Genomic DNA, 13,713 nt, shown 5'->3' with positions numbered 1-13,713 from the left:
AAAGCCATGAAAGCAAACATTTGCTCAAGTGCTGGCATTAAAGTGCAACCTACTATTTAAAATAGATCATGTCTCCGCCTCACAGTAAAAGCTATTTCAACAAATGACCCCCACTAATAGTCAAAACAGCTGCAGTCTCAACAAAAGAGTAGCCTTGTGGTTTGCCTCCTACCCTGAATACTGTACAATACTAGATTTGGAGTCCCTTAATCAATAAGGACACAGCAATTCAATCATTAAATTGTTAGGTCCACAACAAATAACGCTTGTGTTAGCCGAAAAAACCCAAACAAACCTAAAATAATAATAAACACTTAAAAACCTTTAAGTTAAAATGTTTTTTTGTAGAAAATTGGTTTGGAAGATTTTTATCTGTAACCTAAATCTGTGGACTTTTCTTAAAAATTTTTATTGTGTGCATTCCTGTCATGTGAAGGGCCAATTCAATGAATGGTAAGTCATGAAACAGGTGTGCCTGCATTATTTATGAACAATGTTGTATAAAGTCATTAAAATATGTATGATGAGGAGGCCAAAGAGCAATATTAACTAGCTTAAAATGTATAAAGTAACTGCTGGAAACATACTCAAATTATTAGGGCGGGAAATAGGCATCATGCTTGTGTGGCTCCATGCTATCATTAGCAGAGCCCTGCAAATCTGCGGATATGTGCTTTATATCTGTGGATGTGGATATCCACTTGATATCCAGGGATGCGGATATCTGCGGACCATGTTTGCAGATCGTGGATCGGATGAGGATACAAATTTTCTATCCGCACAGGGCTCTAATCATTAGTCATCCATTTTATTAAGCAAATTTTAATTTTTAGTTTTAAAAAACAACAAATCACTGCAATTTAAAACATTTTGCCTTTCTTTACAACCAATCAGCAATAACAATCTAGCAATATAGAAAAAATAATCTCTTAATGGGATACCATTAACCTGGAAATCCCATTCCACTCTGTAAAATTAGTACCTACTATTGTTACATGCAATCCTTATCATACTGACAGAAATCACAGAAATAATTTATTCATCTCTATTATCTTATTTATTTACTTGTCTTATGGATTTGATAGCATTTTAGGTATAGTAGGGTCACTGTTTTGTTGATGGTTAGTTGCACTTCCTGTCTCATTATGGAAGTACCAACTAGGATGGCCACTGCCCAGGTAGAGGCCACTGCCCCTTTAAAAGTTTCATTCAGGCCTCCCTCAAGCTCAGTCTAGGCAAACACAATAGGTGGCTTTTGTGAAGCCTAAATGTATGTAGTAAGATCACAGAGCTGGTCTGCTACAACCAAACCCTTGGTGGCTCTATTTACAGTCCTGGATCATCTCTCCTTGGGTAGGTGGGAAGAGTCCAAAGCATCCCAAAGGCCCCTTCTGGCTACTCAGGTTGCAGCCTCTTCTCTAAGGAGGAAAATCTTCCCCTCAGCCAGGCCCTTTCTTTCTGAGGGGGCAGTTGCTATAGCAGATGTAATCAGATCCAGTTGGGGCACTTCCTGCTTCTCAGTGCCTGAATTAAATCCTTCCTTAGGCCTTGAGATCCTAGTTACAGAAACCCTTACCACACTCGAGCATCATGGCTTCACTCCCATTCACTCCTCTGAATGTGCTCATGGGCATGCCTTTCCTTAGAACTTGCAAGAAAGTGTTCAAAAGCTGAAACTGAATCTGAAGTAGCAGCAGGTATGTGTACAGGCAGGAATAGCGGGAGGAAGAAGGTGGCCCTGGACATGTTTGATGGTATTGATTTCAGGAACCCCCTCCTCTGTTTCAAAGACTTTTATATACATCAGCCACAGAGTAGAGAAACTTTTCAATTTTTAAGAAATATCTTCATACTCTATCAGAAACTTGTGTTATCTTAAATTAATCCATTTAATACATTATAAGTCCAAAAGGGACCATTATGATCAACTAGTTTGACCTCCTGCATAACACAGGCCATAGAATTTCATTGTATAAAGCCCATAAACTTTTTTTTTTTGAGCTACAGTATATCTTTTAGAAAAACATCTAATCCTGATTTTAGGGCTTCAAGTGATGGAGAGTCCGTCACATCCCTTGCTAAGTTGTTCACATGGTTAATTACCCTCACTATTAAAACTGTGCACCTTATTTCTATTTCAAAAACATTTGAGTTGACAAGGTCTCTTTAAATCAATTTAGTAACCATACTTACTGAGCAAAAGGCAATCCAGTTAAATGCATCTATATTAATAAGCCTATTAAATTGGTACAAACTTTACATGCATTAGAAGAAAGTGTGATTGGAGTTGGTCTGCATGGATGTTGCTAACACAAATGGCAGTTTGTAGACTACACTTTCAAAAAGAAACTTTAACGTGGCCCGTGAAACTGTGGATAAAAATTTTCCATGCCTAAGGTTTGTGACTACAAAGACAAATTCCATGTTTTGATTTACACATGCAAATGAACTTTTCACACACAGATCTAGAGTTGAGCCTGAGCTCAAAGTTTTGATTTGGATACGAACTTCTAAATTACAGGGTGACTAGATCAGATGTTTGGGGTCGAAAGCACCTATGCACCAATCTGAGTGTATCTGTGGGGAAAATGTTAGGCTCGTGGGAAATATTGCCTGCTATTTTAAAGGATGTTTTTGAAAAGTTGGTCCTATGATCCTACACTTATTTGGTTCAACCACAATCGATGTCATCTGAAGAAATTTAAGATGAGAATATCTATTCAATTAGCCTCAATATATTTGGCTGCACTGGCAATTGTTTGTATGAAGTGCAAACCACCCTAGCAATTTTTAAACTAGTAGCTGGGTAGATGAGTTTAAATTCTCTAATATGACTAGGGATTAATGTTCCAAAAGTAAATGACTGCATTTAGTTCTCATACCTCTTTTGTCTCCTCAGAAAACGCTTGCAGAATATCAGTCTGCCTGGTGTAGTTTCCATTGGCATCCTGTAGTCCCTGTAGGATGCGTTCCCTCAGAACCAGAACAGAAACACGTAGCTGGTGCCAGAGTAGCTGCACTGTATGTATATCGACTATCACATTGACGGAATAAGACAGAAGCTTCAGGGAAAACTCTGTCTCTAACAGAGCATGAATTTGTTCAACATGATCAGATATATCTTCACATATATCCTGTAAGAGAAAAGAAAAATATATCTTTAGCTACAGGTATAGGCTCTATAAGGATCATCTCTACTTTAAGGATCATCTCTACTTTTTGGCTAATGCAGAAAATGCGATTTTAGATAGGGAGAATAAAGTAATTAATACATACAGGGTTCTCTATTTATTTTTTATTTATAGCAATGCTACAACAACTGAACAAGCAGCTGTCCTATTTGGCAGGAGTGTTCACTGAGTACAGAGATAGCATACAATAAGTAAGGATGGCACAACAAGATCATATGAATCATAGATAGAAAAACAGCACTATGAAGATGTCATCCTAGACCATAGCGATTACAATGAAAGTATTAAGATTGACCCAACTGATCTCTATTCTTGATTTAAAAAAAAAAAGTCAGAATGTAAAGAATTTGATTTGTGCCATTCCCAACAAATAGGTATAAACAGAATTGCCATTTTAAATCAGTAAGAATCTAGATATATACAGTGTTTTATGTAGCAAAGAAAGGGTTAAGTCATCAGCAAGCTGATCAGGTATATTAATGTGGGTAGAAGACATCCTGTGATGTCCAATTAAAGATTTACCCTTTTGCTTACTGGAACAACTTCCAGTAAATTATACAGCACAATGGATTTCACTGACTCTAAACTACAGATTAATGGCACATTCATTGTGAAAGACCCATTTAGAGTTTATCTGGACTAGGATTTAAAAGTGTATTGTCAGAATGTGGCAAGCAAAAAGGCTAATGTAGACAAATCAGTGAGTACTTTTAACATAAGCAATGTTGAACTCCTTCACTAACAGGAGTTACGAGTATGCATTGCCTTGTCTAGACTTTTAGAACAGGTTAATTAGCTTCTAACACAGGGGTGGGCAAACTTTTTGGCCTGAGGTCCACATCTAGGTATGGAAATTGTATGATGGACCATGAATGCTCACGAAATTGGGGGTTGGGATGTGGGAGGGGGTAAGGGCTCCGGCTGGGGGTGTGGGCTCTGGGGTGGGACTGGGCATGAGAGGTTGGGATGCAGGAGGGTGCTTCAGGCTGGGACCGAGGGGTTCGGAGGGCTGGAGGGGGATCAGGGCTGGGGCAGGGGGGCAGCCTCCGGGTGGCGCTTACCTCAAGCAGCTCCCGGAAGCAGCAGCATGTCCCCCCTCTGGCTCCTACATGGAGGCATGGCCAGGCAGCTCTGCGCGCTGTCCCATCTGCAGGTGCCGCCCCTGGCCAATGGGAGCTGCGGGGGTGGTGCTTGGAGCAGAGGCAGCGTGCAAAGCCCCCTGGCTGCCCCTACACGTAGGAGCTGGAGGTGGGGAGCTGTCGCTTGCAGGAGCCACATGGAGCGGGCCAAGCCCTTGACACTGCTCCCCGGCTGGAGCACCAGAGCGGGGCAAGCCCCAGACTCCACTCCCTGGCGAGAGCTTGAGCACCAGATTAAAACGTCTGAAGGGCTGGATGTGGCCCCTGGGCCATAGTTTGTCCACCCCTGTTCTAACACCATGCCTTTAAATCCGGTCAAGATAAATTCAAATTTCAGAGTTAGGATTCAGAGGGATGTGGATAAAATTAAGCAATCACAATCAAACACTGGATTGGTTTGGTCTGAAATGCTTGCAAGGTGAAAGTGGTGGGGAGCTGTCAAACCAGCCCACATGGATAGGGCCAAAAGTATGCGACCCAGGAGACTGCCAGTGTTTTCAGATGCAGGCGGTTTGGTAATCACACACAGTGATATCTGGTAAAATTTACTGGAGCTTTTTAGGGATGGAGTGTACTTGCTGGATGCGGAGGCTGACACTTGGCTAAGGGACCTTAAGGATTGGATGGGGGAGGAAATAGATACCAGGTTGTGTGGGTGGAGGTGATTGCTGAGACGCCCAGGGGTCAGTATCTTATGCAGATAAAGGCTAAAAGAACTAGCTCCCAAAGGTAAATGAGACCTGGGATTTTAGTTTGTGGATCTTGTACCTGTAAGGGGAGACCTGAAATCTTCATAGACTAAGGGTCCCTCTTGATACCACCCACACCCACGTGCATGAGTGTAAGGTTAGAGGACTCGGTAGTGAGCTGGAGTCTTGAGGGGTAGGCAGAAGGGTGTATCCCAAATAATGGGAGTCCTGTAACCCTGCACTGGACCCAGTTAAACACCTGGTATGTGAGATGGTGGGTATATACTGCCCTTACCCAGTATTAATTAAGTTAGTCTGCTGCTTAAAATCCATTCCACCGTCTGTCTTTCATTCAACTGTGTGTTCTAAGCAAATTAGATTAAGAAACATGTCAGACTTGCAACTAATCAAAACAGTTGTCTGGAAACCTGGTATTTATTTTGGTCTTCATTAATATTTTTGTTTTAATAGAAGCATAGTGATGTAAGAGGCAAAGCAAAGCTTTTCTGCATTGACAGTATGTAAAATCTTCTGTATCAGTTTAGATCTGATGTTTATAATTTAAAGTAAAGCTAACTTCACAATGGTGTTTGGTGCACAGGGAAATACTGTGGGCACTATTTAAAACAATTTTTAGTAACTTAATATTAATAAATGAAACCAAATTTCCTTGAACTGTATTAAAAATTGCTTTAAGTAGCAATCAATAGCTCAGTATTAGCACTTGAGAAACAATTAAGGTTAGAATACTGCCAACAGCAACTTGGACTATGTTATTGTAATAGCTGGCTTGGGCCTAAATAAAACCTCCTATGGGAAACACCCACAGAAAGGCCAGAGATTAGCATAAGGCCTCCTGGAGTTTCAAGGAGCATGGTTTCTCGGCTGCCTTGGGGTGGGGATAATATCTGTTCTACTTTGTACTCAGCTATATTGTTCTATCATCTGGCAACCATATTCACAACAGTACAAAACAAATAGATTGATCGACTATACTGGGAGTTGCAAGTGCTCAGAATCTCTGAAAACTGGGTTGAAAATTTCCAGTTTGGCAAAACAAATGCCCTTGCTACTGTACCACTGCCAGGCCAAAAATCACTAAAAACTTAAAGGCTGATCCAAAACCAAGACTCCCAGTGAATTAATAGGCTAATCCAAACCTTCTGTTTTAGGTCTTGTCTACATATACATTTGCATCACTTTAACTCAAGGTATGTTTTCAAACCAATTTCATTAAATTGGTGCAAGTTTGAAGGTATATACTCTGAACTTTCTCATGCAGATAGGGCATATTGGTTTTAACTTAAGGTGTGGTTTAAATTGATGTAGTTAAACTCATCGGTGCTGGAACTAGCGGTGCTGCCACACCCTCTGGCTTGAAGTGGTTTCCATTATATACAGGGTTTACAGTTTGGTCCAATGGCTCTCAGCACCCCCACTATACAAATTGTTCCAGCACCCTGGTTAAACTTATGCAAAATCTTGTATAGATACTTTTATTCCATTATATATCATGCTTGTTTGGTTAAGTTCAGGTCAATTAGGAACTGATTTATGCTAAACCAAAGTAAGCTACTTTTAAACCAAAATGAGTGTCCACACAATCTTTGCACCAGTTTAACTAAACTGGTTTCCAATTGTACCTTAAATTAAGGGGTGCAAGTTTCTCAGTTAAACCCTAATAAGGGCTGGTCTAAGCAGGGCTGCCCAGAGGATTCAGGGGGTCTGGGGCAAAGCAATTTCAGGGCCCCTTCCATAAAAAAAGTTGCAATACTATATTCTCGTGGGGGCCCCAGCTTAGCCCTCTCACTTTTAAAAATGATTGCTTGCCCCTTCTCCCCTCCTCAGGCTTTTCTGGCACCCCTGTTGCCAGGTATCCAGTTTTAGACTGGAAACTCCAGTAGAAAACGGGACCTGGGTGTCTGGTTAGCAGTGCTGACTGGAAACTAAAAGTCCCGTTATAGGAGTAACCACATTAGCCTCCACTCCTCCCACTCCCAACACCCACCCCAGAGGGCTGGAAGAGAACCTGTCCTGCTGCTGCTGGATGTCACGGAGTGTGGGGGAGTCAGGGTCCTGCATCCCCCACTTCCTGCGATTCACCATGACTCTCAGCCAGCCAGAAAAACAGAAGGTTTATTAGATGACAGGAACACAGTCAAAGCAGAGCTTGTAGGTATGGAAAACAGGACCCCTCAATCAGGTCCGGCAGGGAGCCCAGACACCAGTGCTGGGCCTCCCTCTGTTTCCCCAGCCAGCTCCAAACTGCAACCCCCGCCAGCCCCTCCTCTGTCCTTTGTCTCTTTTCCCAGGCCAGGAGGCACCTGATCTCTTTGTTCTCCAACACCTTCAGTTGTCACCTTGCAGGGGAGGGGCCCAGGCCATCAGTTGCCAGGAGACAGTGTATCAGCCATTCTCTGTGCAGACTAGCATCACACCTGCCCTCTAGGGCTCTGCAACAATCACACAGCCTTATCCCACCACCTAGATACTTAAGAAATGCATAGGGGAAACTGAGGCACCCACACAGTATTCAGAGAAAACATTAAGAACATTCCCACTTTGCCACACTGGAGGAGGGGCAGCTCAGTGCAGAGAGAGAGACAAAGAGAATGGGCTAGAACCAGAGAGAAGGTAAGTACCCACTCTACTTGGGCAGGGGCGGGGAGGGGGAAATCCTGTTTACCCCTCCCCATCCCTGCTGCACTTGCAGTTTATCCCTGGCCCCTCCTTTGTTCCAGGGACCAACCCTAGCTCCCGCCCCACTGTGCTTTTGCCCCCGGCCCCTTTTACAATCATTCCCTGGGGGGCACACAAATATGTTTGGTGCCGGGCCCACAAAAAGTTAATCCGGCCCTGGCCACAGCCAAATGATACACGTACGAACGAGATAACTAACTCTGTCTACTTCCTTCCCCCGGTGTACCAACAAACACCTGTTTCAAGGAGAGAGAGAGAGAGAGAGAGAATCTGGAGCATCATCTATCCTGATTGCTCATTGTCATTGTAAATATGACAAAGGAACAGGGATCCAAAAGCCTGTGTGACAATTTTACTATAATGAAATACTTAATAGCAGAGTGTTCAGGTTAAAAAGTAGTGTCTAGAATAGTAGCAATTCCAAAATGATCCAAGTAGTGGCAACAATTTCTTTACAACAGCCGATATCTAGATGCAGCAGTAATTTGAGGAAACTCAAGAATTGTATTAAGCACCTTCTGCAGTGCCTTATGCAAATTCAAGAAGACACTGAAATGTCACCAATAAATTATACATTAAGAATGTGAACAGGTCCTTCATTTTCAGGAGACAATCAAGGTCTGTTGTCTTGCCCTGCTAAGGCAACAGGAGATAAGATGAGAATTTACAAAGATTATTCAAGTTCTAGTGGCACTTAGAATCATAGAATCATAGAATATCAGAGTTGAAAGGGACCTCAAGAGGTCATCTAGTCCAACCCCCTGCTCAAAGCAGGACCAATTCCCAGCTAAATCATCCCAGCCAGGGCAATGGAGATATCCCATCTCCTAGAACTGGAAGGGACCTTGAAAGGTCATCGAGTCCAGCCCCCTGCCTTCACTAGCAGGACCAAGTACTGATTTTGCCCCAGATCCCTAAGTGGCCCCCTCAAGGATTGAACTCACAACCCTGGGTTTAGCAGGCCAATGCTCAAACCACTGAGCTATCCCTCCCCCCATTTGCACAGTGAATGGATACTGTATGGATCCACAAGAATAAGAATTCTGCTTACTAAATTTTCAGATACAATTTACAAATTCTGCCGGGGAGACATGAAGGTTAAGAGGAAATTCTGACTATTGCAAGTAAACTGCTATAAAAAAGGAACTTTTTAGAAGTCACAGCAACAACAGGACTTCAAATATTTAAACCATTACAATTTCTCCATGTCTCAGACAACTTATTTGTATATAACTATTATGGTTGAGAGGACACCTCTCTGAGCCACAACAACAGTAGTGCTCCCATGTTGTAGTGTGTATGTGACAGTGGTGAATATCGGGGGGGGGAGGGGGGGACCCTTTACACAGCACAATATGCTCCTCAAACACATACTACTTTGCATCCAGACAGCTCCACTGGCTAGCATGTTGGGGACAGAGCCATAGCTTCACCCCTTCTTGTGTATGTGGAGATGTAAGGCACAGAGCCGCTGCTCTTGCTCTCTGCCCAAAGCCAAAATTTGGTGCATCTAATGTGGCCTCACAAGCATTCTTACTCTTCCTACCCACTTGTGTAGCCACATTATACTAGGCCACAATCTAGCCCAAAATATTAAGAGTTAGACAAATACAGAGCATGGTGTTATGTATGTTATTACTAATGTTCTTTGGGAACAGGAGAGAGTATCTAATGGCCACAGTGAATGGCACACTAAAAATTGATAGGTAGATTAGATTAAAATGTATATTCTTTTATAACAATACTTTTGATTTGTCTGCTGACTTCTACCCCACAATTTCCACATTTCCATATAGATTGCAATGATACACAACCTCCAAATGAAAACACAGAACCAAACACAAACACAATTTCATATCAAGAGCTGTTATAACTCTGATTTCTCAATGCACAATTTTAAAAAGGACTTTATCCAATTAAAAGTTATTGATGTATTCATAAGTCAGTGTTAAGGTAAGGCTTTTATTTTCAATTCACAAACTATACCATAGAATCATTTTCAATGGTATTTCTCAGGGTACAAGGGTTGTATCCATTAGACTGCCAGCTGCCCACTTCACTCAGTCTTGCAGACAGTTGACCTTGTAATTCACAGTTGTTACCATCTATCAGCTAGGCCACAGCCCTCCATGTTAACTAAAATAGCTTGCAATGCAAACACTGCTGCCAACAGAGAAATTGTGCACAAACAAACCTTCAGGTTTATTAGAATCTAGGGTTTGATAAGAAGTTTTAAACAAACATTTTTTCACTGTAGCATTCTTCTGCCTACAGTCAGACATGGGGTTGTTAAGATGCATGTGATATCTAGTGAAAGATTAAAGGTTCTAGCGTTAACAACAGTGACAGAAGCAACTGAAGTGTGGTTTTATGTGCTTTGATCTTACAGTAAAACCTCAGTGAGAGAAATCAGATATTCTTCATTTAGCATGACTAGCTTAGCTTACATGCAAAACAAATTCATGATTTAAGAAACTAACAATCTGATCTTTACTTATACAAATATTTTAAATTCCTTAGATGATAGAGATTCCAACTTGCACATCAAATTCCATTTAGAAAAAAAATGCATATCTGTCAAAGAAATAGATTTTTTTTATGTTACTTGGAAAGTAGGGGTGAAACTCACTCCCTATACTACAGAGTCATGTGTGTCCAGAGTATAATACAAAAAAGTGTTTCTTCAATGGGCTTAATAGCTATTTGTATGGGACTGTTCCTCCAAGATATATTTTGTATCCTTAAGAAAAACTGTTTACCATCTCTTCCTGTCTCAAGTGAGCATGTGCATACTCTATTGTATTATATTGAAGATAATCTTTTTCTTGTAGTGTGGATTATGTTTGGTAAAGTCCTTGAAAAATGCTAAAACTGAGAAAAGATTACTCATTGGATGATATGTTTTTCTTTTAATAGACACAGTAATTGTAGCCAAAGGAAATAATCACACAGAGCAAAGTACAGAGCTTGATTAAGCAAGTGTAACTCCCATGGAAGTCTCTGGGCCAAATTCTGCTGTGACGTAAATTGAAATGCAAATTACACATCAGGCACAAGTTAGTCAGAAAATGAGGGTAATTGGTAAAGTATTGTAACTTGTACCAATGTCGCACGTAGAGGCCATGGAAAATGAGTGCAATTTACAGTTTGAGGTGTGCAAGTGTAGGTGTGGCAGGAAAGCAACCACCAGGAGGTTGTAAGAATATGGGTCTTTCATTGAAAATACTGAGAACTTTGACAATAACTTATCTGGGAGGAAGATTGGGCCAAAAAATGACCTCTGCCCACTATGTCTGTGCTACACACTTTGTGTGTAAATTACACTTTTTTGCACAACAATGACAGCTACATCTGCACATTATGCTACTTTATCACACTTGCGCGACAAACTTACAGCCAACACGTAACTCTGAGACCACCGTTTACATCATTGCAAAGTTTGACCCTTCCAGTATACATACTATGAATTTGACTATTGTATTAATAATTTTGATTATTGCTAGGATTCTCAAAAACTTTCATAGAAGCTGGCAAGGCTATTTATTTGACAGATGTGTGTTTTCCCTGTAGAAAAGTGTACCTCTCTTTATAAACTGCCTTGATTTTGGATGAATTACTTCAGTAGAAATTGTCAGATATGTTAGAAGTAGGGTGACCAGATGTCCAGATTTTATAGGGACAGTTTCGATTTTTGGGTCTTTTTCTTATATAGGCTCCTATTACCCCCCAGCCCCTGTCCTGGTATTTCACATTTGCTGTCTGGTCACCCTAATTAGAAGGTTAGTTGTGCTGGGAGGCTGGCAAGAACAGATAATTCCTTTTATCTTATGCAAACTTGCTGCTGCACAGAGCTTAAAGAAATACAGTATTATGAAGCCAAACACAATAGTCCCTGCCATAAGAACAAAATTCACATTGATCTGAAACTCCGTGGTTTTGGGGTTTTTTTTTTTTTGTTTTTATTTTTTTTTAAATGGACTACATTTGAGCAGTTTATTGATGTCTAATGTGGCATTCTGCTATTTAAATGGGTTTATATTTATCACTTGAAAACTCATTGTTTCAAAGCTGAAAAGATGGCAAAGAAGATCATTTGAATTTCAACAAGATGGAATGTTTGGCTTCAGAATGCCCCATATGCAGCCAGGCCCAAAAATGTTCAGACATTTCTCTCATTGAAGGTTTCAGGACACAACACATGCCCAGGAATTAACAATGAAACGTGTTAAGTAATTTTACTTTGTGTACCTCAACATGTACCCACATTCATTTAAATGCTATAGTTTTCTAAATATTTGAAAATGGTACTTGTATACAAAATATTACAAGCTGTATAGAAAAAGAGAAAACAAATGTTCAATGCTTTCCAAAAATTTGCTTTATATACCACTGTATGGCACAAATACACTGAACTTAAGTTTTTGGAAAAGGGCAAGATGAGAACCATGGAAATTGTGTGCCTGCTTTTAACACCTTGTCATGGTGTCAGCAATCTGTCACAATATGTCTGGGTCAAGAACATCCATCTTCCTAGCATTCTGCTTGTCTGAAAATCATTCAAAACAGGCAATATTGGAATGTTTTGCATACAGCCATGTTACAAGTACCAAATAAACAAGACAAGTATATTTCAAGACTTGCATTCATCCTTGGACTCTGATAGCAATTTTATTGTCTTGCACTACTAATTTAGTGTGATCACTTGGAAAATGAGAACTGATAATGATGATGTGACTTTAAAGTCATCATACATTATTTATCTACCACACTGAAATGCAAGAGCAAGGACCAGTTCAAACAGTCTTAAAATATTTTATAGATGCCTTCACACAACACTTTACTCTTCCTGTAAAAATGCAAGTACTTCCTGAATCACTACAAATACCTTTTAATTTGTGTAACCCTGCCTAACTTTTCCTTGCTCACTGCACTCCAAACATTTGATAATAGTAGCAAACAGCATTCTCTATACATTCAAGCCTTCAATACATTGAAAGAAAGAAATTTTGTGAGTGAGCAAATGGAACAACCCTGAAAAACATGACAAACCTATAAGAGATATAAAATATGACTTGCATCTAAGAAAAGTTTAGTACATCTGCTACTGGTTTGGCCAGAACAAGGCTCCTTTTGGTGTCAGCATGTAGAGTTGTCAATTGTCCATGAGGGTCCCGATTCAAGTCCTAACTACCTTGACATGCAGGACACACACAGAGGTACTCCCAGCTATTATATGGGGAACTCTGCAGCAATGGATTAGGTCTACTGCTGTGTCTGGCTACCAATAGGCAGACACCTCTCTTCCCTCCCCCCCCCCCAATCAGATTTAATCTGAAGAATTTTAAAAGTATGCTCAGGGGATAGGTGACAAGGTTGACCTAGTCTGTGGAATAACTATAAGGACTCTTCAGAAGCAACATTACTGGTGTAATATGTCTCTCACCATTGCTTATACAAGTAGAGCTGTACATGTAGTTATGCTGATGCTTTTCCAGTCTGGCAGAGACTCTTCAGGAAGACACGCTTTACTACTAAATTCAGTAGAATCCAATAGGGTTTTAACTGGTGGTCAGCTGCCCCAAGTGGAAGAGTTCCAGTCTGATGGAATGAGAGAGATTTCTGGGAGAGGCAGCTTCAGCTTTGAAATATGAGGTTTCAAGTAACAAAGAAAAAATAAATAAGCCTAGTTAAACAGCAGAATGTTGCATTAGTCGTCAACATACACACACGTTTCAAATCAATGTGAATTTAGTTCTTATGGCAGGGACCTCTGTCGTGTGTCATGTAAACGACATTGTCTATTTATTGTGCCATATGAATAATAATGATTCCAAATCTCTCTTGCACTTCAGCATACTTAAGAGCATAGCTGAGAGTGTTTCTGATGAGTGGATTGACAGGAAAAGAGACATTTTAAAAAGATCTGTTTAGTCTTCCATATTCCCCTCTATTTCCATTTTTAATCTCAGATCTGTGGTAGGGTTTGTTTATCTA

The 13,713-nt window shown here is 40.6% G+C and overlaps 1 protein-coding gene across 1 annotated transcript in view; it reads right to left on the bottom strand.

Annotated features, from left to right (window-relative positions):
- AKAP6 (A-kinase anchoring protein 6) overlaps window positions 1-13,713 on the bottom strand; it is a 303,477-nt gene that overhangs the window by 237,501 nt on the left and 52,263 nt on the right. The window contains exon 3 of the mRNA XM_054028181.1: window positions 2,883-3,134. Within this exon, the coding sequence (XP_053884156.1) occupies window positions 2,883-3,134 (252 nt within the window). The remainder of the gene's footprint in view (window positions 1-2,882; window positions 3,135-13,713) is intronic.

This window comes from Malaclemys terrapin, chromosome 4 (assembly GCF_027887155.1).
Source record: "Malaclemys terrapin pileata isolate rMalTer1 chromosome 4, rMalTer1.hap1, whole genome shotgun sequence".
Taxonomy (NCBI): domain Eukaryota; kingdom Metazoa; phylum Chordata; order Testudines; family Emydidae; genus Malaclemys; species Malaclemys terrapin.
This window is presented reverse-complemented; position numbering and strand designations above follow the sequence as displayed.